A 26702-nucleotide genomic window follows, 5' to 3' on the forward strand; every position below is an offset into this window, starting at 1 on the left:
ACGCGCATCTTTGAAATTGTCTATATTAATAAGATGTATGAATATTAGTAGCTACTCTTCTATGGAAGTTAAGTACCAGTGAAGATGATGATGATGCACTTTTGACAGTGTGGTGGTAGTGAGAAATTAGTTCAGCTTAAATTCAAAGTAATAAAAACAGAAGAAAGGCTGCAACTTCAACACCGACAAGTGCTCTTTTTATAAAGAGAGTATGCTGTCACATTCAAAATGTAACTAACTTCAAGGAATTTGTGTACATATTGCCTTGCCGTGCCTGGAAATCTGTTCCTTAACCTTCAGCTCCCCAGAACTTAGTTTTGCCAATCTCCTTTTATAATAAAGTGCTACCTAGATGACATAGCTAAGTTCTCTGTTGGTTTAGTTTTTTGAAACTAAAAAAAAAAAATCCCTAAAAGAACGCTTAGTTTTTTGATCTAAGATGTTGAAATTAAATTTAGTTTCAGATCTTTTGACATCAGCTGTCTCTCAAAGTTACATTGTTTTTTACTATGGGCGATGGATGAATATAGGGGAAGATTGTCATGTATCCTAAGTATATGCCTTCAGCATCCTTTCTTTGCTTTGTTACATAAGTAAAATTTTTGCTGCTTTTTGAACTGACTTCTTAGAAAAATGAGGCTTATGTAATCATATTACATTCTTTCTTTCTGAAAGTTGTTGAGGAAAGAAGAAAGCTACGCATTGTGTTAAATGTGCTTAAAACTGGCTATTGCAAGCAAAAGATGTTAAGCTTCTGCATGTTTCCTAAAAATAGGAGCCTATCTACAGAGAAAAACAAAAACATTAATTGGGTTTCAGGGAGGAGTGAAATATGTGCTTAAACTTTGTAGACACCAGAAAACTCAATTTTCTGTTCATTTTTCTCTGAATTCTCTGATATGTAATAATGAGAAAGAGCATTGCAGTCACTTTAAGTAGAGAAATAGTTCTGGGGCTCATGGAATGGCACATATTTCTTAATATATATTGCAAGAGCAGTGTGAGGAAAGGGGCTAGATTTTACTTCTGTTTCCTTAACAGGAGAAAGGACAAATAAGTTGACCAAGTTTGCATCAGTTTTGTGAGTATTTTTCCATGATAGCGAGGAAAGTATTTTGTTATAACAGAGCTGATCCTTCAGGCTGAAGCTTCATTCACTTTCTTTCATGTGTCTGTGAATAATTTGTTATTTGAATCCTGTCAATGGCAGGTGGCAAGCTGATGTTATCAGTCTGTCATACAGTGCAAAAGAGGACATTTGTTAATAATGCAGACTCCACAGTTCAAGACTGTGTTATGATCTGTCGTCTTGTGGGCAAGTATAGCTTGAATGACTCTAGGAGACAGGTTAAAAAAGGAAGATTTGGAGGAAAGACATGTCAGCATTTGGAACCAGTGTATTTGGAGAAATCTGTCATTTGGCAATGTAATTAATATTACCCATGTGGATTGTTTGTTTCACTTTTAATCATCTTTCTTTAGATCTCAGGATACCCATGGACCAGAACTGATATTACCTGCCAGTATCGAATTCAGGGAAAGCTGTGAGTATATAGTGAAGTTATAAACACTTACTTGACATATTTTTCCGCAGTATTTTCAGCCAGTTTGAAAACTTAAATAAAACTTAAACATTGAAAAGAAAAATGACTGTATAGATAATAGCTAATTCACTGATATAATTGGTTTTGTTGGGGAGGGTGAAGAGACACTTCGTGTATTGGAATGGGTTCATGCCTAATTCTAATTGCATTTCAACTCCTTATCTGCACATACTCAAATTTAACCAGGAAAAAATTGTTGATCCCACCTCCCCAACATTACGCTGAATTCATTCACTATATAGAGAGTCTCCACATCTTAGATATTATGTTATATATTGGTCAAAAATCCAATTTATATAAAATCTGATGAGATTAGCACTTAAATTTGTGTCATCATCGTAGTCTCCCTGATTTTTTTTTATTTTTTTTTAAGGTCTCAGATTTGGTAGAAAAATATCATACCAAAGATTGCTTAAAAATCTCATTTAGTTTCAAACAAACAAAGACAAATTTTAATTGATATAAAATTTCCTATGATACGGGAGACAAGAGAAACTTTGCATTTTCCTATTCTCTTGAGGCCACAAATTTTCAACAAAGAGATAGGGATTAGTATGGAAATGTTTTCTGATGTATCAGATTTTTATAACTTTTATATAAAAGTGTGTTGCTGTTGTACCTAAATAACCACAGGATATAACAGATACAGAAATTTAAATTAAGTTCTTTGCTCCACTCTTCCCCATTTCTCCTCCAAAAATGAATCTCCTCCACCCCAAGCTAGAAAATGTTTTATTTAATTTTCTTCCTGTCTTTGATTTACTGGAATGTTGTTGTTGTTTTTTTCCCTTCCCCCACAGCTGAAGATGCCTTCTTATCTGCCATTATAAATTACACAAATAGCTCAACAGTTCATTTTAAACTGTCACCTACATATGTTTTGTATATGACATGTCGGTACGTATTGTCAAGCCAGTACAGACCTGACATCACTCCTACTGAGCGTACTCACAAAGTCATTGCAATAGTGAACAAGATGGTGAACATGATGGAGGGAGTTATACAGGTGAGTTTCTCTGCAAAAACCTATCAAGGGAATTACACATATGTTGTAGATTATCTAGCAACCTTCTTAAACTTTTTTTAGCATTTAATCAACTCCTGTCAAGGGTCAGACTATAGCCAACATTAATTTCCCATCTGAGGATTTGTTTTCTTGTCAATGAAAAATGTGAGTTGCAAGAAGCTCCCTCATGAGCAATGTGTGTAGGGAGGGTGTGTTGTTTTGAAGATATGTTCTATGACAGGAAATCCTTCTGTTCTCTAGAAGGAAAAGTCTTTGCAAGCATTTCTGGTCATGAGCGCTTGAGAAACAAGTTGGATTTCCTTGTTAAAGAATATTGAATGTCACAGGTGTTTGCATTGATTGAGTCTTGAAGGGGACATTACAAAGAATTGTGGCTTTTGAATTTTGGTTCTGTTACTATTAACTTCTGTGACTGCAAAAATGGTAATAAAACTTTCTGGTTTTGTTTTTTTGAACTGAGTTGACACAACTGCTTTATGAAGAGAAATGTTAAGTTCTCAAGTGTTTCAATATCTTGCACATAGTCTGACACCATTGCTATTACATACGCAAGACTTCCACTGAAGCACTGGGCAGGGTTCTGTTTTGCATGGGAATGCAGGATCAGATCCATTAGACTTTTTTGTGAAATGAGACAATACTTGGCATTGTTGAACTGTTGATAAACTGTAATGGTCATATCCTGAGAAAACAATGTTATTTTTCAGGTATACTTATTAATTAATTATTTTAACTTCTTTGTCTGCAGGATTTTCTCAGAGGAAAAATTGAAATGCATTTTTATAATTATTAAAACACATACGTTTGTTACAAAATATACTACTATAGTAACTTGTAGAGAGCAAGGATCCTACTACACTAGGCACTGTACAGACATAACAAATATATTAATCCTGCTGTAAAGAATTTGCAGTCCAAGTGAGTGTTAGGCAACAGGTTGATTAAAGGAGAAGAGAGAGGAGAAAAGTAAACAACAAAAGAATGGCATGACTGTCAAGGTCACAGCAAACTAAAACTGTTCAGCTTTTGTTCAGGTTTCAGAAAGCTTTAGTGGAGTTTTCAGTAGGGAGGATGTGATAATGAGACAGTTCTGTAAATAGTTACACCAGGCTCTCACCTTTCATAAGAAAGAATGGCAGAAATTGCCAGTGTTGAAGAAACTTTACAGAGAGAAAACAAGACTAGCCTTTCACGTGGATTCTGAAACTGATGTCATGTTGAAAGGCTGTTTGAATGTGAAATGAAGAACTAGTACGCTGTTTTGATGCCATAGTAAATGGATATTTGATAAAATCAAAGTGGTATCAAAAGTTAAATAATCAGGCTTTGCTGTAAACATTATCTGGCTATGGAAAGAGTGAATTTTTTCAAGTCAGAGAGCAGACTGTTGCAGCAGTGGAGAGCATGAACTACAAGAAGCCTGAACAAGGAGCCCGGAGAATGCAGAGGAAACAATAAAGGGTGGCTTCACTTATAACGTGGAAGTTACAGAGCTGAATCAAAGATGGTGACTCTGTTTACAGAACTCTTTGATGTAAACTTGCCGCAAGGACCCCTCCACACACACACGTGTGCGCACACCCCAAAAAATTGGGGTGAGAGGAAGGGGGCAGTGGGAAAGCAAAGGAAGCTCTATTTTGTCTCTGAACCAAAATAGATAACCATGTAGCTGCTAGAAGATAATTGAGAGGCAGGCTCGGACATCAGTTTTCACAAAAGAAGGCAGACCAAAACTAGAAAATAGTGGTTCTGCAAAAACATTAATTTCCAGCACTGAGAAGGGCTTCACAGATCAAGTCCAGCCTTTTGGTTGTTGTAAGCAACTGTATTTTATATAATCCTGCTAATAATATCATGAAACTTGTGTTAAAGCCAAATGTTTGTCTGGACTGTCCTTTGTGAAAGGCCATTTCTGCAGCCTTACATATTTGTAGTTGCAATCTAATTTCCAACCTTAAGTTTAGGGAAGGCATCAGCATAGAAATGGTAGCTGAATTTGTGTTTTGTGAAAGATGTTATCTGGGTACAAGAAATATTGAAGAGAGTTGGGGATTGACACTGAAGAAAATTGGGAGGAGGTTCCTCCAAATGCAACGCTGAAGAAGCTGGAGAAAACTAGGAAAAAAACAGTAAATTACACATATGATGAAAGAGTAGAACATCAGTGATTTTGAGGGCTAATGGGCTGAAGACAAAGTAGTACTGAAGCTTGATCAAAAAGAAGTTGTTGTTAGGTTGGACCTGCTTTAGTTGTGTGTAAACACTACTGGCTAAGCTAAGTGAAATTACTTTATCTAGGTTGTAGAATGTGTGTTTGTATTGATGGCTGTTACCGTTAAATTACTGTGTAATAGCTTGCTGTATTACAATAGCTTTTTTTGTAGCTCTTGACCATAAAACATGCCTACACTGACAGGGATCTAAGGGTCTGAAAGACTGAGGGAAAGACAGATGAGAGGCAAGAGGAGAGAGATACCCAAAGCAGAGAGAAGCAAAGGGAAGGTGCACAAACTCTTGTGCTGGGCTGCGAATAAAAGAGAAGAGGTTTTGATTCTGATTTTGCTTAACTAGATCAGAAGGAGACTTGATAACTTTCTGTAGTTACTCTAGAAGTACTTGCTAACAAATTAATTCTGTGACTTTTTTTGTAGTCTTTGATGTACTAGTATATGTAAACAGTATAGAAGATGTCAAGGGATAGGGAAGAAACTTTGGAGGGAGCTATGAAAAGGCTGAGCACTTCCATTAAAAATTTTGGAATAGGAACTTAAGTTGTGTAGACAAGCCAAGTTTGTGTATTCTGATTTTTAAATCACTTCATGGCATTTCTGATCCTCTGCAAATTTTAACATCTGTGTTCAGAAAGAACATCTTTTATTCTGTACCAACACATGTTCAGTCGGTTCAGAGTTTCTCGATTGGAAAGGGGGAAGACAGAGAAGAGTAGTGGCAATTAGTTGTTGAAGCGCTGAATAAAATTGCAATAGTGACAGTAAATGACATGTCAAATTTTTCTATCTAAGCTTAATGTGAGGCAGGTGGGCGAGAGTGATCTTAGCAGAAAGCTGAAAATTTTGAAATAAGAGCTCAATTTTAACTAAACAAACAGGCATACCTGGTGTTTTTTTGTTTGCTTAGCTCAATGTAGCTTATGTGTACCATTATTTAAGAAGCTGTTAGTGTGGTATTTCATTTGACCCCCTTTTTTGTTCTTTGAAACAATTTTTTTTTTGTTCTTTATTTGAAAAGCCATGTATTAAATCTGTCCTAGTTTTTTGTTGTTGTTCTTTTTGTTGTTGTTGTTGTTGTTGTTGTTGTTTTTTTTTGGTGGGGACTTTTTTTATCTCTGTTTTGCATGTGTTTGTACATTGTCTTCATTGCAGTAGTGTGGGCAAGTAGCTCCCTCAGTCTGTTGCTCATGTGACAGTTACCCCCTGTGCCTGCAAAATGTTCTGTGGGGTTTCTGTGGTGCACTGAGTGTGAAATAACCAACGAGTCTGGGATGTCAGCTAGTAGAGGGCATTCCTTGAATTAACTGTTATGTGTGGCACTTCAGTTCTTAGCTGTTGTGCTACAAGTCCTACTGAAATAATTCCTTTTTTTTTTAAAGGGGGCTCAGTTGCATCATAGCTGCTTATTAATGCATCTGTGTATAACTGTGAACATAAGTGTTATACCTTCATATTTAGTGTTTGATTTCTAAAACTGTCATGATTGTTCACAAGTTTCTTTCTTCTATTCTGTTATATTTCCTTCGTCCGTTTTTCTCCAGGAGGTAGACCAGGTTGATCAGGTAGGATATACTGCTGGGAACTGATCCTAGCTGTGTTGGCTTAGCTCAGTTTCTCATGCTGCTTCCATATCAAAATACAGTACTCAAACAGCTGGACTTGAATGGTTCATAACACTCATTCAGCAACTGGAACATGCAGTACTAAAATCCTTTTTTGACTTTGCAACTTTTACGGCATTCCATAATTTCTGCTTAACGCACTTCAATGTGGATATGAAATGACCAAAGTTCTTTTTCTTCCCTTTATTTTCTTTTTTTGTTGTTTGTGGTTCCTATTCTTTGGATCTCATCTGAGGTTGCCTGGCCTGGCATTTGTGGTCGGGAGATGGTGAGATAGATCAGTACTTGATACTGAATCACTGGGTATCAAAACCCGTGAGTGCAGTATCAGGGTGGCAGGGGGCAATAGTGAATATGTGCTTAAAAAGCATACAGATTACCAGATACTGCATTCAGCTAAGCTCTCAGCTCTATGTAACTAGATGCTTATGCCATGGCTTTATTGATACTGCTATTGGCAATATGACAGAATTTTGTATGTTCAGTAAACATATTAAAATTGAATTGAATCAGTTACAGCAATTGCAATATTATATATGAACATTTTGCAAGTATCTGGTATCTGAGATTTATTTGGTGAAATGGGAAAAGGTACTGGTCTATCTTCGGAGCCCTTTTAAGCTTCAATGTCTCATTGGAAAGCTATTTCTCTGTATTGTTCCCTGCTTCTTTCTACTTACAGAAACAGAAGAATATTGCTGGGGCACTTGCCTTTTGGATGGCAAATGCATCTGAACTACTGAATTTCATAAAACAAGACCGAGACCTTAGCCGAATTACTGTGGATGCACAAGATGTTTTGGCACACTTAGTTCAAATGGCATTCAAGTAAGGATATCAAACTTCTGTTTCACTGAACACATTCTACATGTTAACATGCAGCTTTATTATTATGTTTTTTGGAATCTCTCCATGTTTTTGCCAACTCTAGACACAGCAGTTGTCTTTTGTGTTTTGTTAAATATCTGAAAGGAGGACTTAGATACTTATTTCTTTGAACAGTTATTTTCTTTTATGAATATGGATCACTAGGCTATGCCAGGAGTTTTATTTGCATCACTTTCTTGTGTTTCTTCATTAAAGGAATAAACACCTGCAAGGATTTGCCATTTTGAAGCTTGGTTGTTTGTTTTGATTCTCGTATTTGGCTGAATGAGATGTTGAGAAGTCGGTCAATGTTTTTAATACTAAATTTCTGTAGTTTGTACATGCTTCAAGTATTTTAGTATCTGTAGACACAGAGCTTTAATCTCAGGGTATTTAGAGAACAGCTTAATAGTTACTAGCTGTTCTTGTGACAGATGAAGCTGCAAAATAAAAATTTCAAAGAAATTTATTTAAATTAGAATTTCTGTTGATTGCTTTCTCTTAATTTAACATTTTTATGGAGATAAAAACAGCAAAAATAAGCTTTCATATGTATAAATATATGATACTAAATATTTATGGACCTATCAAGTTATGAACCTTGCACTTCTAAGAGCTTCTAATTAGATTAATAATCTACTCCTTTCATAATTCTCATAAATAGAAGTTTGCATAGCAGTTTTTAAGAATGTAGTGTAAAGACAGTTTTAGGCTTGGGGTAAAAACAACCTATGCTAGTCAGCTCAGTTAATTACAGTACTATTTAATAGGAAGTGTGAATAAAGTGCCCAGTGGGAAGGGAAATCTTCCAAGGAAAATATCCTCAGAAATGTCAATACTGACTGAGCAGAGCGCTAATCAGTAAAAAAGGCTTAACTTTTGCACAACTTGATCTTTTTTGGGGGGGGGTGGGAGGGAGGAGGGAGGTTGGTTGTTTTTGTTTTTTTTATTTTTTTTGGCCAGCATTGGACAAACATTTTTCAGCAGATTTGTGTTGCTGAGACTGAACTTTAAAGAAGTCTCAGTGAACCTCATAATTCATTATCTAGCAAGTCAGACATTTTGCAGCACAATATTTATGAAGATTGTTGTTGCTATAGAGCTGGGTTTAAAAAAAAAAAAGAAAAGGAGGGGGGAGAAAAAGTTTGCAAGATATGACTTAAAAATTCTCTCCTGTAAATGCACAAGTATTTGTGTATAACTTCACAGGGAAATATTTTTTTACAGATGGTTTCACTCTGAAAATACATTAAAGAAGAATCATAAATTCTGCTTTTTGCAAAAACTCACAACCAGATGCCTGCCTACATTGTTAAGGGCCTGTACCTATCCTTCCCACACTTGTAGATTATCTATTTTACATAAAATCTTTTAATGCTTCTGTAATAGCACTGAATATAAACTTAATTTTTTTTTTTTTATATTGTGACAGGATTGAGGAAACCTAACCATGGTTTAACTGTTTAGCTTTAAGGGGTGCTATATTGTTCTGAAGAGATATGGTATGAAACAGATATGATGAAAGTAATGCACCTGCTGCAAATTCCAGATGCTACTATTAAGACTGTTGCAGTGATGTTGTGTGGTGTTTCCTACCATATTTGGAAGAATAAGTAAAAGTGGTCATTGTGCCCTACAAACAGGATTTTAATGCCAGTAATAATACATAATCCGTGGCATAAGTTTTCTTGAAAAAAAGATGTAATTCTTTCTTGCTAAGTTCAGTAGCTTGTACAATTTTTTTTTTTTTTTAAATCTTAGAACCATCTAGATTAAACACACACTTTTCTCTTAAGCACTTCAAATGTTTTGAATAGCATTTACTCGAATAGGGCATGATGGTTTGGGATTGTTGATTAAAGAACTTAACGTGTAGTGTGTGAAACTTTACCATCACTTTCTGAACTGTTGAAAGGTATCAGAGAAGGACCAAACCCCATTGTTTGTACTCATACAGAATTTTTTCTTCATTGGTGAATTATGGGCAAGTAGGATATAGCAAGTAGTTATTTTGACAAAGTATTTTGACAAAGTGATCCTCCATTTTTATATCACCTCTAAGTGACTAATGACTGTTAATGAAGCTGTGACTTTTTTCACTCCCCAGGAGCGATTGGTATGAGTGTCTTGAAACAAGTCTTTGCTGCTTCTATCTTCAGCCGCTATTTGGCAAACTGTATACTTCTATGGCTGGGAAGAAGTAGCACTCTATTTCCCCTGAACATGAGCAGACTGGGTATGAAAGAGTATTTTCAGAATTATGACTGTGTGAACTCTTCCCTAAATACACTGTAACGTGGAAGATTTCAACTGGATGTATTAAACCTTAGGAAAACAGAACTGTGGAATATATTTTTAGAAGGCAAACTAGCATGACAGAAGCATGAAAAGAAAGAAATCTGCTGTGTGAAAATGTTATTTGGTGGTAACAACTGACGTATAACAGAATTGGTTGAACTTCCAACAACTGTTGTTTTATAGCAGTTGAAAATATTTCATAAGAAATGTTGCCAGTGAAACAGAAAGGAGAGCTGTAGAAAGCCATGAAATATTTTCCTTGATCTATGTAATTATAATTTGATTCCATTTTAGTTTCAGTTTTTAACAGAAAATGTGTAAATGAATTACAAAAAACAGTGTTAGAAATGTTTTAATGAAAATGTTTAATTATTAGAAGTGAAGGAATGTTAAAACAAGCTTACTTTTCATTTTGCTCTAGCTAAAGGTAAGAAAAATACAAGAATCAAAATAACTTTTTTTTTGCAAAAGAGTAGGACAATTTCAGAGTCCTGTGTGTTGGCTCAGAATAGGCTAATTGTTTTCTTCAATACTGTTCTTGGTAGAATTAAAAAGGAGAAAGGTACGTGTCTGTTTGAAAAACAGTTTTAGTAATCTTCAAGGACCAACATTTGGCCTAACAACATCTCTTTATAAAGCGTATGAACGTCACTTGCACACGTGGTAAAAATGTTGCATTAAAGTGGCCAAATTCATTCCTTGCTGAACCTATTCTTTTCCTAATGTTTCTACGGAAGGTATAGAACTGGTCTCTCTATGTCCTTTTAAAAAGTATTATTCTATTCAATATAGTCACATACATAAGACTGTGATTACAGGAATGTTATGTTTTGATAGATCTCTCTTTAGAAGCATGCATAGTGAGCATATGCAGGATGTTAAAACTCCCTTTTTTTCCCTTTCTTGCAGGTACCTGGTTCATTGTCTCCAGTCAGAGCTTAATAACTACATGCCAGCGTTCCTTGATGATCCAGAGGAAAATAATCCTCAGAGGCCTAAAATAGGTTAGACTACTTGATCTTGTTTCATTGGTTCTAAACATACAGTTAATTAGTAATAAATAAATAGAAACAACAAGATAGGGCTTGAATATTTTTAAGTTGAATGAAGGGATCAACTGGGTTAGGAAGAGTTAAGAAAATATTGACGTTTTGAATAATTGAAGTTAAGATAATCAGAAAAGCCATTAAATACAGACATTCAGTTCAACTGCAGAAAGTATTCATAACAAAATTCATACATGCTTCCCAATTGTTTGGGTATTAAGCTTGCCGTAATTGCTTTTTTTTTCCTGTGTTGAGCATTCAAGGAAGACTATAAAGATACACTGTGATTTATCTAGTGCCCTATACTGAAAAGGGGAAAACTTGTAAAAAAAAAATAAAATAAAAAAAATAAAAAAAATAGCAATCTGACATTTTAACAGGTAAAACTATGCTACATGTTAGGGAATAAAGGGAGGAGATGAAGCTCATTATTTCAGTTATTTTTAAGTTGCTTTATAGGTTTCTATCTTGAAATATTTAGATAATTTCTTTCAGCCATGCTTCTCTTTTTCAATGCTGAAGAAGTGAATTTGGCAGCCTCTTTAATAGGGATTTCAGATGCAAGTATTGCCTTAAAAGAAGGCTTGGAGATAAATGTTCTACATACATTAATGCATTCTACCAGGAAGCATAAAAGGATGTTTGTTCTTAGTGAAGCTAACAGGAAGTGCCTATTGCTTATTACATAATGTTGCAGTGAAATAATGGACAAAAGGAATTAGAATAATATTTAAAAACATAATGTGCAACAAGAGGTGCTTTCTGCAATTTTTGAAGTATATCACGCAGTACAAAATTTTTGCTGAAATTCTTGACTACAGTTCTTTTTAAATAAAAGTGTTATGGAATAATTGCAATATGCATTTGAAACAGTAGAATATAAAGGTTTTAACTTGTTACTAAAAATAATAGGAAAATGAGTTTAAACACTTAAATGAAGATATGATTTGAATGTCAAATATAACCGATACTCTTGTATACTAAATACAAGAGTTAATTTTCACTTCAAAGTTATAAAAAAAATTTTAACTATCAGTTAAATGCTGCTGAATCTCAAAACAATTACAGAAAAAAAACATGAAGTGATAGATTTATTTCTAAAAGTGTGTATAACTTAAATTTGTGTAGTTTCTACCTAGTATTAACCAACTTGGATTGAGTGTGTCCTGCATATTAGTGTTAATGGCCTAAACCAGTTTTATGTTGTGTTATGTAAATCGATGTACTTTTTGCTTTATCTCTGTAGACGATGTCTTGCATACACTGACTGGAGCTATGTCCCTATTGCGACGATGTAGAGTGAATGCTGCACTGACTATACAGCTCTTCTCCCAGCTGTTTCATTTTATCAACATGTGGCTTTTTAACAGATTAGTTACTGATCCAGATTCAGGGTTATGTTCGCATTACTGGGGAGCCATCATTCGTCAACAGTTGGGCCATATTGAAGCGTGGGCAGAAAAACAGGGTTTAGAATTAGCTGCTGATTGCCACTTAAGCAGAATAGTGCAGGTGAGTGTTTGCATTTCTCATTAACAGTCCTAAAATAACTGTACATTCAAAGAAGGTATTTGTATATTGTGCATTCCTAGAGAATAGCTTGTTGACAAGTGTAGTTTGTGTGAATCAATCCTGGAACACTGAGGTAGCATGCAAAGATACAAAATGTGTCTGGCATCTTTAATGTTAAAGTTATAAGTGAAATTAATGCTTAGTGATTTTGGCTAACATGCTGTTCAATTTCTGCTTATTATACTGAGCTATAACTAGGTTGAACAGAGACAAGAAGAGCAGGTGAAAAATTGATATACCTGATTTGTGATAGGTTTAGATTTCACTTGTCTTGCAGGTACAGGAGATGTAGGTAGTGGTTATTTTGGGGAAACTTCTGTTGCTTTTGTAGCAAATCTGGCATCTCACTGTTTGTCTTCTCCTGCCTCTTGACTAAAGAAAATTCAGAAACAAGGTCTAAAGCTTTCTTTGGGTTTGGATTTGTCTCCTATGACTTTCCTTTTTTCCCCCTCACTCTCAGGCAACCACATTGCTTACAATGGACAAGTACTCGCATGCTGATGTTCCAAATATTAACAGTACCTGCTTTAAGTTGAATTCTCTGCAGCTACAAGCTTTGTTACAGAATTATCACTGTGCTCCAGATGAACCACTTATCCCAACAGTAAGTCTCTTCTCTTGATTACTGTGCTATTTAACATACTTGAGGAACATGGACTTAAAAATAAAAACATTGTGGCTGAAAATGGCCATGTTACTGTTTGATTGGTTTGATATTGTTATGAGAAGAGTCAGAGTGGGCCTCTGTTCTTCCATATACTAAGAAGTATTTATTGGTGGTAGCAGCCTGCTCCTGGATACCATATTTTGTGGGTGTGCTTCACTGGAACACTGGAACTGCAAAAAATCTCTTACAGTGATACTTTACTTTCAGAATCAGCGCATTTGCTGAGCATGCTCCAAGAGCTGTCACTGCATCTTACACCCTTTGCAAAGGAAATCAATAAGGTGGTAGAGGACAGGTGCACAGAGAAGTCCACTTCCAAAAGCTAGTTCCGATTATAGCCACAAGAAACAAGGAATACAATTTTGACTGTAGAAATCAAATGAAAGAAGCTGGGATACAAAAGCGCTGAGTATGTGGGTTGTAAAAATTCATGAATTTTGTATTCTTTCATACAGGCAGTGGACAGTATCTTCAGATGAACAAATTGGTACATGAAACCTCTATTTTATAGATAGATAGATGGATAGAGATATACAGATATATTGCTTCTGAACTGGTTTTTGTCTTGATATATAAGGGATATGACTGACTATTCTAAACCTTACCCATGGGCAGAATCTTTTTGGCAAACGTCAAAAGAGGGTTTGTATTCCTTGCAGGATTGTAATCATATATGGAGGAAAAGTAAAGTAAACTCTGAATTACAGGATAGTTGGTTGATCTCAAAAATCTTAAAAGGTGAAGATAATCTAATATTTGTATAACTGAATATGTTGTCTGCAAAATCTATTTTTAATAACTTTGGATACATCCATTTATTAAATCAAAGGTACAAGTACAATGCTCCTAAAGGTCTGAAGGGGCACTTGTAACGAGTAGAGCTGATTTTATATATTGGCTGCCAAACCAAAGTGCCTTTCACAGCAGAACATAGCTTATACTTCCTGTTTGCACATAGGTAGAATTCCGCAGTTTATTATTATTGTTCTTTATGGCCCTCCAAAAAAATATAATGCTGGATTTGATAGATCATCTTTGTTTCAGAGAGAGGATCACAAAATGGTCCGTTTTCCCTGTTGTGGTGAGGTGGTGTTTGGGACTTCTTTGCTCCTTGCTAAGAAAGACATGTACACTTGAATTCTGACTTTTTGCTGCCAAATATAAAAAATTTCAAGGCTTGGAATTTATTCCAAGGAGTATAAAGGCATTTAAATTTACATATTTTGGTTTCATATAATTCTTTTAAAAGCTATCACCTTTTATGGTAAAAAGGCTCTTCTCAAAGAGCACTTCCTAAAGACAGACAGAATGTATCTGACTTCCTGCTAGAAGTTTGTTCCCAACTAAATGCTCAATTTCAGCACATGCATATTTGTCTTGACTGCTTTTTTGAATTGTGCTGAAGTAATAAAACTGCCTTATTAGGTTTACAGATTCTGCATTGCTCTTTAGTGTAACTGGGATAAGATTAAGACCAAACTATTAAGCTGATCTTGGGAGCCAAATAGAAGCTGTAAAGAGAGACTCAAAATCATATCTGAATCTTCGATAAAGAAAATACCTTATAGGAAAGGAATCTATATGTAATATCTGTAGCAGCTTCAGATAAATGAATTGTAATAGTTATAGCTTGATGATAGCAAAATCACATATCTTGGGGATGAGTTCTCTTCCAGAAGGATTGCTAATTAGCTAGAAGTAAAGATATTTTTATTATTGTTGCTGCCTGGTCAGTGCAACACAGTGAGTCAGACCTGGGGTGGTTTCTTGGTTCCTATGGTGGAACATGCAACTGTGAAGATGCAGAGTGTTCGGACAATGACAACTGCCATCTTTTTAAAAGTTGTCTGTCTACAGCACTTTTTATTTCATTAATGCAAACTTAACAACTGAAAACCTTCACATTAAAACTTATCTTGAATGCCATAGGTTGGCAAAGGAAACAAAAAATAAAAAATAAATGGAGCAACTGCTTGAATAAAAAGAGAGATAAAAGCCTTTTCATTGTGTGCTCTTTTGAATAAGTTTGGGAAGAGTAGGAGAATATAGAAACATAAAATACTGCTTGGACCTTAACTTTTTGGAAAGTTATTAGGACTTTGATATTTGTTAACTTCTGAATTAATTTAGTACAGTGTAGTAATATATATGTCCTGTAAAACTCTTAGAAGTCTCACTAAAATGTAGTAGGAAGACTGCTTGTGTTACGTGCTGCTACAGTAGCTACACTGTGAAAAGCGTACTGGTTTCCTAGAGCTTTCTGTGGTAGGAAGAGGAACAGTTGTGTACCAAATGTAAAACCTGCTGTTCTTCCTGCACCTGGGTGATTGTACTCATGTGTTCTGTGCCTTTACCCTGTGTTTACACAGGCGTATCTGTCTATCTATGTTATGGGTTCCTTCATATTATACTGAGCTCATGGGTGTGGAATTAAAGAAATAGTTGTATAAAACTTCTGAAACAGAGAATTGTATATGCCATTGGTCTCTGGGTGTTTGTGTGTCCTGATGGAGCTGAAAATCCTTGTATACATAAGTTGTATGTTTCTTCTGTATATATTTAGTGTTACAGAAGTATGTATACTCAACATAGCAAAGTGTCAAAATTAGTTGCCTGTGATTCCAACTTATTCTCTGGCATTTATGTTCTATGCTGTATATTTTTCAAATACAGTTGTCAAATCAAGCAGGAACATGTAACACATTTTAAAAATATTGGAGTTAAAAATAGATGCTGTTGAGTTTTATTCTATAACTGCATAATTCATGGGATTTGATCAAATAGAGCGATGCAGCATCCTGTCTCTACAAAGTAGAGCCAGAAGTTTTATATCTGATATTTAGCTTCCTAAGTTTCTTTTTCATGCAGTTTTAGTATTTTCTAAATGAATTTTCTTTTTCCTTAATGAAAACTGTCCCTCAGTAGTAGTAGTAGTAATAATAATAATAATAATAATAATAATGTCTTTCTGTCTTCTCTCGAGGAATTGATAGAGAATGTAGTAACTGTTGCAGAAAATACAGCTGATGAACTGGCTCGCAGTGATGGCAGAGAAGTCCAGCTGGAGGAGGATCCTGACTTACAGCTACCTTTTCTTTTACCAGAAGATGGATATTCATGTGATGTTGTCAGAAATGTTCCAAGCGGGTTACAAGAATTTTTAGATCCACTCTGCCAGAGGGGTTAGTTCTACTGTTTTACAGTATAATGATGTTTCTTTTCTGGTGCAGTGAACAACACAGAACCTGAAATATATTTTAGTTATTTGTAAATCACTTTTTATTTATGTATGTTTCAATCTTCTTATTCTCCTTCAAGTATTTATTTTTGCAACCCATAAAGGTATGCAGGATTTTTGAATCCTTACCCTTTCTCCCTGACCCTTTCATTCATTTTCAAGGCTCTAAATAATCAGTACTTACTTAATAGTGTCTAGTGAAAATTCATTTTGCCTTTGCTGCAGAGTTTTTCAGCTTTTGCTGCTGGAGCAACAATAGATGCAACATGTTACAAAAAGAAATTAAATAGTTGTGTAAAGTGTGCTGTGAGTAAGGGTTATCTAGGAATCATTTATTTTAAGGTTTTTATGCATGTAGTTGTACTAAAAAAAAATACTTTCTGGCTTCTCCATAAAGTGTTACTACTTGTGATCTTGTAGTATGAAAAAGAGCAGAAAAGACAGAAAAAAAAATAGTGACTAGAAAGGCAAAGAAAGTTCATGATGCAGAAGAAAAAGAAGGGGAAAGAGCAACTTTGTATCCCTCTTTTCTCCTTGAGCTTGTCTCTTAGCTGGGCCAAGTGAATTATATTAGAATTAGAATATGGAATTAGAATTGCTGGAGTAAGCAAACACTGAAACTCGAAAGTCATCAGCAAGCAGGAGACTGGAGTTTGCCTTTCTTGTCTGATGCTCTTCCAGAAATGATTAAACTGTTCGACAGCAAGGCGGTAGCTGCCCATCATCTCTTCAGGCAGGTTGTGGGCAACCTGAATTTGAGGGGAAAATCTGTTTTGGGGCATTAGTTATGAAGATATTAAAAACTCATTCCTTGTGAGAACAGTGCCTCAGTCACCATATGAAAACTGATACTTGATTACCAATGCTGCAACATAAATGTAAATTTTTATAATACTTTAACAGTTTCAGAGTCAAGCTGCTTTTAAAGCTAGTGTATATTCAATAGCTTAGGTTTTTTGTTTGTTTTCTTTCTTTTTTACAAATCCGCTGCTTCCATATAACATTAAAGAAAACACTAGAGCTTAAAATACTTCCTTAATGTTCATCAACAAAAGAACATATTGCTTGGGAATTTGTACGCTAACAAAATTTTAAAATGAAGAGTAAAGAACTAATGTGGCTGGGTGAAAGTCAAATAAATTTGAGGAGAAAGCAAAGCAGTGGATCTGACTCTTGCTGTACTGTCCCTCTAGTTCAGAGTACTTAGTGAATGAATGGTCACAAATTGTTAGCTTTCATCTTTATCTTGAGCTACTCCATTTTATTAGAAGCATCTTTGCTATATAATTTCTTATTAATTTTCTGTTTAATAAGCAATTGTTTAAAACATTCAACAGGAATATCATATGTATGACAGCAAAAGAGGCTATATACAAAGCAGACTTGGTCTATCCTATAGAAAAGTTTTGCAGCTGTTAGTTCTAGCTGTTAGTTTATGGAAAGGCCATATTCTTGCATTAAAAAAAAAAAACCTAGGAAACTGAGTGTTTCAAAAGTTAAATGAGTTGCAGAGGATGTGTTGAGAGTAAAGAGGACTGGTGGAATAAATATTTTAGTTAGCAAATGTATTTGCTTTAAAAATGTCTGTATAGTTTTTATATGCAGTTCCTTTTTAATCCATACAATCCAAATTTTACATTTTTGGTCTCTCAAATTATGCTGAGTGACTGGTTTGCAGTAAGCCAGTGTAAACTAAGTTGCTGAAAGATGGTCTTTGTGTGAGAAGGAGCATCTGTTCTATTTTGATAGGATGACTTGTAATTTGGCTGTGATTTGGGTTCTTACTGTCCCTGATTTAGGGGAGAATGCTAGATATCTTAAAAGCAACATAGATCTGAGTGAAGGACTTCAGTTAAATTTCAGTCTCTGCCATAGATTTGCATTGACATTGGACAAAGCACTTGCTAAACCTTTGAGCTGCTATGGCTCCTTTTTTATTCTAGGAATTGCTCAGTTAATAATAACCAAAACAAACAAAGCCCCACTTCTAATGGCATGGTTGCACTGACAATGGTAAAGAGTCTATATGATCTTCAGCTCTGCTATATCTCTGCAGAGACTGGCTAGTGAGATTCAGTGCAGAAGAAAAGATTTCCATGGTGCTGCCTTATTCTGAGAGCTTACTGCCCATGTTCTGAAACATGAATTGATGTTTCATGTCTCTCTTGTCTGGTTGTTACAAACAATTTTTGCAACCCAAGAGTTTTCTATAAGCTTTTAGGGTTTTCAGATACATACGTGTTTCTTGGAAGCAGCAGCTATAGAACTGTAGGATTTTGTAGGTATATGAAATTGCAGTTAAGCCTCTAATTGCATCTAAGGTACAAGATTCAACATACCTATGGATATACAGGGACAAATTTTGTTGTTTGGTATTTCCCTGTGGCAGGCTGTTTGGTTTTAGTTAATCTGTTGAGAAAATATCATGCATATATTTACTTTCTCTTTTAGGTTTTTGTAGACTAATACCTCATCCACGGTCACCAGGCACATGGACAATATATTTTGAAGGTGCAGACTATGAAAGTCACCTGTTACATGAGAATGCTGAGTTGGTAAGTGTTAATTTGGCAAACAGTGGTGAAAACTGAATAATGACTTCTTGGCAAGTTGTTGTGTTTTGTGCTGAGTTTTCATTGTTATTAGAAAGAACAGACTTCATTATTAAATATGTAACTCATTAATGATTTGTTGAATTTAAGGAACTACTTGCAGACTTCTTTAAATCAGTGTTTCTGTAGGCTGTGACATAACTTTCACGTAAGCAATATTTGCCTGTCATGTTCTCAACCCTGGGAGTAAACAGCAAAGAACATTCCTTTTAAATGCAGGCAAAAATGTGTATGGACATGTATCTGTAAATAATTTTTAAGGTGAATGGAGCTGCAGACTGCTTTGTTTTATAAACTGGCAGTTGCCAAGTAAATATTTAGTACTAAATCGTAGTGTAGTATTAACTTTGTTTCTGTTAGGTTTTCAGGAAAAAATCTACAGTTTTCTTTTTCATTGGACTTGTTATTAAAGGAGGGTTACAGTTTCATGTGAGGTGTTCTTCTGTGTTGTAAGGTTTTTTTGTTTTGTTTAGAATAATTGATAACCAAGTAGATCAAAGTTTTAACTAACTTGCTTTTGGAAAGACAGTGGCTTTATATGAAACAGTGTTTAGAGCAATTAATTAGAAATAGCTTCATATTTATAATGATTATAATGAAATCAGGAAGACCAAAAGTAAACTAGAATTTACCTATCTTCCTAAGGCCTTCTAAGAAAAAATTCTTGGCCTTCAGAAAGAAGTGAGCAGGAAGGACTTGCCTTTCAAAGACCTCAGTCTTTTTGTCTTAAAGCAAAAAGACTTTTTTATTCTCCTTAGACCTGCCATAACAGTGATACTCATAAAAAGTGATAAGAGTTTTTATACTAGTGAGGGTACAGTACCATGAAACATTGCATAGAAAAGATGATAATCAGTATTAAAAGGGACTGGAAAGCTTCATTTACCCTGTGCATAACATGGCGTTTGTTAGGTGACATTCAGTCACTGCTGCAAGACTGTATAAAGAATTTCCTTGCTTTCAGAACAGAAGAGAGTATCTCCTAGTGTGTACAGCTGATGCAGCAGAGCCCAGTATTGAATTGATTAGCCAGGCTTCTGCAGGCTTGATATCTTGCTGAAAAGGCACTTGATTGAGGAGAACATAGCAGAGGCGTTCTTGAGACATCATGCTCTTCCTCCCCCCTTTGTTGTTGTAAAGAAATACCTTCTTTAGAGCTAGTGGAAGCAAAACTAATCTGGAGTTAGGCTAGGTACTTGCTGTTCCTCATACTAAGAGAAAAATAGAGTTCTGGTCATTCTGCATTAAAAAGACTTGATAAAGAAATCACAGAATCACAGAATGGTTGAGGTTGGAAGGGACCTCTGGAGATTGTCTAAGTCCAACTCTCCTGCTCAAGCAGGGTCACCTGGAGCACATTGCACAGGATCATGTCCAGGCAGGTTTTGAATATCTCCAGAGGAGACTCCACAACCCCTCTGGGCAACCTGTTCCAGTGCTCTGTCACCCTCACAGTAAAAAGGTTTTTCCTTATATTCAGATCGAACTTCTGGTGTTTGTTTGTGCCTGTTGCCTCTTGTCCTGTTGCTGGGCACCACTGAAAAGAGTCTGGCCCCATCCTCTTGACACCTTCCCTTAAGATATTTGTATACATTAATAAGATCTCCTCTCGGTCTTCTCTCCTCCAGGCTAAACAGCCCCAGCTTTCTCAGCCTTTCCTCATAAGAGAGATGCTCCAGTCCCCTAATCATCTTTGTAGCCCTACGCTGGACTTGCTCCAGTAGTGCCACATCCCTCTTGTACTGGGGAGCCCAGAACTGGACGCAGTACTCCAGATGTGGCCTCACCAGGGCTGAGTAGAGGGGGAGAATCACTTCCCTCGACCTGCTGGCAGCACTCTTCCTGATGCACCCCAGGATACCATTGGCCTTCTTGGCCACAAGGGCACATTGCTGCCTCATAGTTAACTTGTCCACCAGCGCTCCCAGGTCCTTCTCAGCAGAGCTGCTTTCCAGCAGGTCAACCCCCAACCTGTACTGCTGCATGGGGTTATTCCTCCCTAGGTGCAGGACCCTGCACTTGCCTTTGTTGAACTTCATGAGGTTCCTCTCTGCCCACCTCTCCAGCCTGTCCAGGTCTCTCTGAATGGCAGCACAGCCCTCTGGGGTATCCGCCACTCTTCCCAGTTTTGTATCGTCAGCAAACTTGCTGAGGGTGCACTCTGTCCCTTCATCCAGGTCATTGATGAAGAAGTTGAACAAGACTGGACCCAGTACTGACCCCTGGGGGACACCGCTAGCTACAGGCCTCCAACTAGACTCTGCGCCGCTGATCACAACTCTCTGAGCTCTGCCATTCAACCAGTTCTCAATCCACCTCACTGTCCACTCATCTAACCCACACTTCCTGAGCTTGTCTCTGAGGATGTTATGGGAGACAGTGTCAAAAGCCTTGCTGCAGTCAAGGTAGACAACATCCACTGCTCTCCCCTCATCTACCCAGCCAGTCATTCCATCATAGAAGGCTATGAGATTGGTTAGGCATGATTTGCCCTTGGTGAAGCCATGCTGACTGACTACTCCTGATCACCTTCTCTTCCTCCATATGCTTGGAGATGGCCTCCAGGATGAACTGCTCCATCACCTTTCCAGGGGTGCAGGTGAGGCTGACTGGCCTGTAGTTCCCTGGGTCCTCTTTCTTGCCCTTTTTGAAGACTGGGGTGACATTGGCTTTCTTCCAGTCTTCAGGCACCTCTCCTGTTCTCCATGACCTTTCAAAGATGATGGAGAGGGGCCTAGCGATAACATCCGTCAGCTTCCTCAACACTCGTGGGTGCATCCCATCAGGGCCCATGGATTTGTGGGTGTCAGGTCTGCTTAAATGATCTCTAACCCGATCCTCCTCCACCAAGGGAAAGTCTTCCTTTCTCCAGACTTCCTCTCTTGTCTCCAGGGTCTGGGGTTCCTGAGGGCTGGCCTGAGCAGTAAAGACTGAAGCAAAGAAGGCATTCAGTAACTCTGCCTTCTCTGCATCCTTCATCACCAGGGCACCCACCCCATTCAGCAAAGGCCCCACATTTTCCCTAGTCTTCCTCTTGCTACTGATGTATTTGCAGAAGCCCTTCTTGTTGTCCGTGACATCTCTCGCCAGATTTAATTCCAAACGGGCCTTAGCCTTCCTCGTCGCATCCCTGCATACTCTGACAACGTTCCTGTATTCTTCCCAAGTGGCCTGTCCCCCTTTCCACTTTCTGTATACTTCCTTCTTCTGGTTGAGTTTTGCCAGGAGCTCCTTGCTCATCCATGCAGGTCTCCTGCCTCCTTTGCTTGACTTCCTACTCATAGGGATGCACTGATGTGAGAAATTAATACCATTTAGACTGTCCGAATAACCTAATCTGATCAGTCTTCTCTCTAGTGCATGTATGTTAATGGAGGGTGCTAAGCATGACAGTGGAAAAAGTCTTCAGTATGGAGCTGTGCTTTAAATGCAGGTTCGCAAATCACCTCTTGGTGCTACACGTCTGGGTAGTCTAAATATTAGATAATGTTCAATTATATAGTTGTGCTGTCTTAGTTTTTTTGCAAGCCAAAACTGTCATCACAATTCTGTTTCTGTTGGTAGTCTAAGGAATGGCCCAAATTAGGCAGTCCTCCTCAATTTTCGTTGAGGATTTCTATTTATTTTTTTTATTGTCACACCAAAAAGAGAAATCATGTATAGATTAGTGACAAAGTTATGTTCCTGGTGTCTTGTGGCTTTTTCTTCAATGTGATTCTTCTATAGAAGTCTCTCACCTTTCACAATGTATATGGTTTTTGTTGACTCTAGTTTTAAAGAATGTTTCCATTTAAATTAATGAAGAAAATCCTGAATAAAGTAAGAATATGTTCTGTCCTTCTGCAGTCTTTGGCATAGGTGTGCTAGAATACTTCTAGCTTAAAATCTACTTGCTTTCCGAACATTTTGAATTAATCAGTGTTAATGTTTTTTGAATTAATTTTTTTAATATATTTTTACTTTGTCCTGTGTCTTGTGGAACTTGTAGTAAGCAAGTTTTAATATGGGTACAAGCTAGGGTTCACATGCTCTAATTTATGTGCTTCAGCTCATCAAGATTTAATGTCAACTTTTTGACAGGAAACTGGCAACATTGTGAAGATGCGAAAAAGAACCACTGAAAATGTGAAGGGGGCTGGGGTTTTATTTTAGCTGTGGGATTTGGAAGTGAAATTTTCTGGAAGCTTTCTTTCAAGGCTTTAACAGTCTGTCTTTGAAATTAACTGTCCCATAACATCTTTGCAAAATTATGTTCTAGATGCTGCATTAAAAACTGAACTCCAGACAGGTCACCCTCACCCTTCTAAAAGGGCCTACTGAGTTTAAATGTCTGATTTTGTAAAAAGTTGTTTCATTTTATAGACCTATTACATTTCAAATTGTAAATCACTTAAAATCTTTCTTTACTGTAACTGTTAAATTGGCAAAGGAGAAAATTGGTAGACTTCGTAACTCTGTTACTGTATAGAACACAGGTGTAATGATTAATATGAATTCACATTATCAACTAAGTGTAACAGATTCTACTTTTAAAATTAAGTTTCAGACATTATTTAGGGTGTGAGATTTTTTTGCTGCATAAACAGTTTTGATTGTCAGTTGGTTATTCTGTGTGGTAATTTTCTCAGCCTGGCCATGAATATGAGCTTTTGTCTTTTTTCCTCTCCATTCCCCTTCCCTGTTCAATAGACTCAGCCTTTGAGGAAAGAACCTGAAATTATCACTGTAACACTAAAAAAACAAAATGGAATGGGCCTGAGCATTGTTGCTGCCAAGGTATGTAAATCAGTTTGTTTAAGTGTTACTAAGTTTTTTTGTTTGTTTGCTTTTTTTAAGCCTACTGTGGAAGATGTTAATGGAAAAATCCATTTCCCTCAAGTCTGTCATGCATGTGATATTAATGATACTTTTATTCTGTCTGGGAAATGTTTCCTTAAAATACACAAGTATGAGCAGTATAAGAGAAAACATAATATGGATATAGTTATGATATTTAAGTCTAAAATGCTACAGGTTAATGTAGCATTTTTCAGACGCCAAATGTTTTTAAAGAGAATGAATAAATGTGGTTATTTAGCACTTCAACTGATAAATAGCAGGAGTATTTGGGGAAGAAAAGCAGTAAAATGCAGAAAGAACAAAGTGTGTGCATTAGTGTTTTATCCATTCAAAAAAAAAAAAAAAAAAATTCAAATATATACATTGAAGTTTGCCTACTTTCTGCTGTGAAGACAAGAGACCTTATCCTTTTACAGTATACAGCTACCTGTATGATTTCTTTCTAATCAAGTTCTACAGCATATTGAGTAGCTTGATGAAGGGGAGTGTTCCTCTTGTCTTAGCAGAAATATCTCGTGTATGCTTTCTGTTGATAATAATGTATAGCCTGCACATACAACTCCAGCCACCAGATGGAGGGCTCCACTAGTTGGTGGGTTTTGCTTTATTAAACGGGTCACATAGCAGACATGATTTTTAATTTTAAAATTTGTTATAAATTCTGTAACTGTGATATCCAAGAGTCCTGGTTGCGATAATGTGGTATACAACACATGCAGCAAGTCTTTCCTAGTGCCTCTTCACCATGTAGTACACAGCTTTTCGGAAAAATCTTGTCTTCCTTGTCACTTACTGCAAGGGCTAAAGGCATGATTGTTAGTCCTTTTAAGTTACTTGGCATAGTTAATTACTTCTAAACAGCACTATTTTTGTTGCAACTTTGCACATTTCATGTTCATGAAGTGGTAATCTTGCATGGTATCTGCTCTAAAGATTTATTTCTGAAATCTTTTTAAAAAAAAAAAAGGTATCGGGTACATGTTGCTAATGATCAGCAGTTATTGAGAAAACTATTCAGAATCTGAAAAATGTAACTCAGTGTTCTGCTCTGATTTTGTGGAGTCAGTAATTTGAGAAGCAAATACTAGATTTTGAGATATACCAGATATATGTATCAGAGTATGTATCAGTAGTATGTATCAGACTGCCATCTGCATTTCAGTTGAATGTTTTGAAATGTTAAGTTGAAATTAGTTTTTCACTTTAAGCTGTGACATCTGCTTTCTCACCTAGAGAGAAGCAGGGTATAAAAGGGGGGGAAAAATTTCCATTTTCACTGGAGCTGGCTGGCTTCTCCCATACATTGTTTTAACTAGCAACGCTATCTTAATTTATGTTAGCATTATGTAAGAATGTTACTGTCCAGTGTGAAAGCTTGCTTTGAAATTTTTTACAATTTGTTTAACCAATTTTATGATACATCCATTATCTCAGTTTGTGATGGAAGCAGCAATCTTCATCTCAGCACGTGTACTTACAGAAGCATTCAGTGCTTCCGGCAGTATTTGCGTGCCGTCTTGCAGTGGTACGCATGCCACACTATTGGGATGCTGATTTTAAAAAGGTTATGCCCTAAATCTCAATCTGAAGTAAGCTAGAGGCAGATTTTTATATTGTATTAGTGTGTGTAGAATAGAAATTTTTGCTTAGCTTGAAGTCAGCAGAATGTTGATTGGATAGAAATAATCATCTTACATTAAGTGTTGAACCAAATTGGTTCCAAATTAGTAAATAATTAGGATTATTTTCACGGGGCTATTTAGAGTGTGGAGTTGCTTATTGGAGGTAATTAAGTAGCATGGTTTTCCCTTAATGGGCTTCATAAAAACAATAGGGTAAGGAGGAATGTGCAGGGCACCAGTTTTCCCAAGAATGGATTAGAGAATTGTGTGACTGAGAAGCTTTTAACAGTGGGTGGATTTTTTTCTTTCTATTCTTATCTTGTTGACTTTCACTGATGCTTTTTCTGATGTGTCTCAAGTCGTGTGTCTTTTAGCAGCATAAGAATTAAAATTCTCAGTTTTTCTTTTGGCTGCGAAAAGTGGGAACAGAAATCCAATAAAGTATTTGTTAAAATTTCACACAATTTAAATGTATGAAGTACCTGAAATGAGAAAGAGACGAGCATCAGAATGGATGCACTTTTTCTTTAAAAAGTGTGTGTGTGTGTGTATATATATATATATATATATAGAGAGAGAGAGAGAGAGAGAGAGAGAGAGAGAGAGAGAGAGGTTGGTTATCAAATGTTCATATGAAAGTACATTATAGTTTAAGAAATTAAAACCTATATTGTGTTTCAGAAACACAGTTACTCTTGCCATGCGTAGGATCCTGGTTTGATAGCTGATCCCAGTTATATTTCTTTGACTACTGGTTTCTTGAGAGTGTTTCAAAAGTGCTGTAATGAAAGAAAATGCAATGGCTAGTCAATAGGTGGCACTGTTCCAAATAATGAAATATAACTTTGAAACTACTCAGCTTTGGTTATGAAAATAACTTTTGATATGACAAAACAGCTGCTCTCAGTAACATTCTGTGAAAGAATGAGAATGCCTTTGCGTGTTGGTGTTGACCTACCTTTCTCATTAAGTTAAAATCGACTTTTTCTTAATGTACTCCTGATTCTTGTCACTGGCCTTGTGTAAAGTTGATTAAAATGTGCGTTGCTGATGGTTTTTAGAGATGAGTGAAATGGGCAGATTCAGAAAGATCCATTAAAACAAGTAATTTCTACTGAATGCTTCTTTCTTTCTTTTACCCACTGCAACAAATCTACACTTCTATAGTAATTTGTGCTCATCTCTGAGGAAGCATCTAGCTAACTTATAATTTGGTAATTCTTTTGGCTTGTATTGGTTTGCAGGATTTCTGGATAATCAAAGTCTGTGCCAATTAAGAGTTTGTAATGGGGAAATTAATCCCCTTGCATACACCTTCCAAACAAAATTTTTGTAATTACCAGGTGATTGTCACTTCCTTTTCTGCTGCAATCTAAAAAAGATCATCTGAGTTGAAGCTAAGGTTATACAAGCAGAGAAGTGGCACAGTGTGCATTGAAATGTTCTGCACCTGCTTA

General features: G+C 36.4%; 1 protein-coding gene across 7 annotated transcripts in view; it reads left to right on the forward strand.

Annotated features, from left to right (window-relative positions):
- AFDN (afadin, adherens junction formation factor) overlaps window positions 1-26702 on the forward strand; it is a 138966-nt gene that overhangs the window by 70811 nt on the left and 41453 nt on the right. For 6 of the 7 annotated variants that reach the window (XM_067293374.1, XM_067293379.1, XM_067293380.1 and 3 more), the window contains exons 11-20: window positions 1483-1544; window positions 2405-2610; window positions 6404-6424; window positions 7167-7312; window positions 10559-10653; window positions 11942-12207; window positions 12728-12871; window positions 15918-16116; window positions 18624-18727; window positions 23474-23560. In XM_067293374.1, the coding sequence (XP_067149475.1) occupies window positions 1483-1544; window positions 2405-2610; window positions 6404-6424; window positions 7167-7312; window positions 10559-10653; window positions 11942-12207; window positions 12728-12871; window positions 15918-16116; window positions 18624-18727; window positions 23474-23560 (1330 nt within the window). The remainder of the gene's footprint in view (window positions 1-1482; window positions 1545-2404; window positions 2611-6403; window positions 6425-7166; window positions 7313-10558; window positions 10654-11941; window positions 12208-12727; window positions 12872-15917; window positions 16117-18623; window positions 18728-23473; window positions 23561-26702) is intronic. The other variant, XM_067293377.1, reaches the window with a different exon arrangement.

The sequence above is a fragment of the Apteryx mantelli genome, chromosome 3 (assembly GCF_036417845.1).
Source record: "Apteryx mantelli isolate bAptMan1 chromosome 3, bAptMan1.hap1, whole genome shotgun sequence".
Lineage (NCBI taxonomy): Eukaryota > Metazoa > Chordata > Aves > Apterygiformes > Apterygidae > Apteryx > Apteryx mantelli.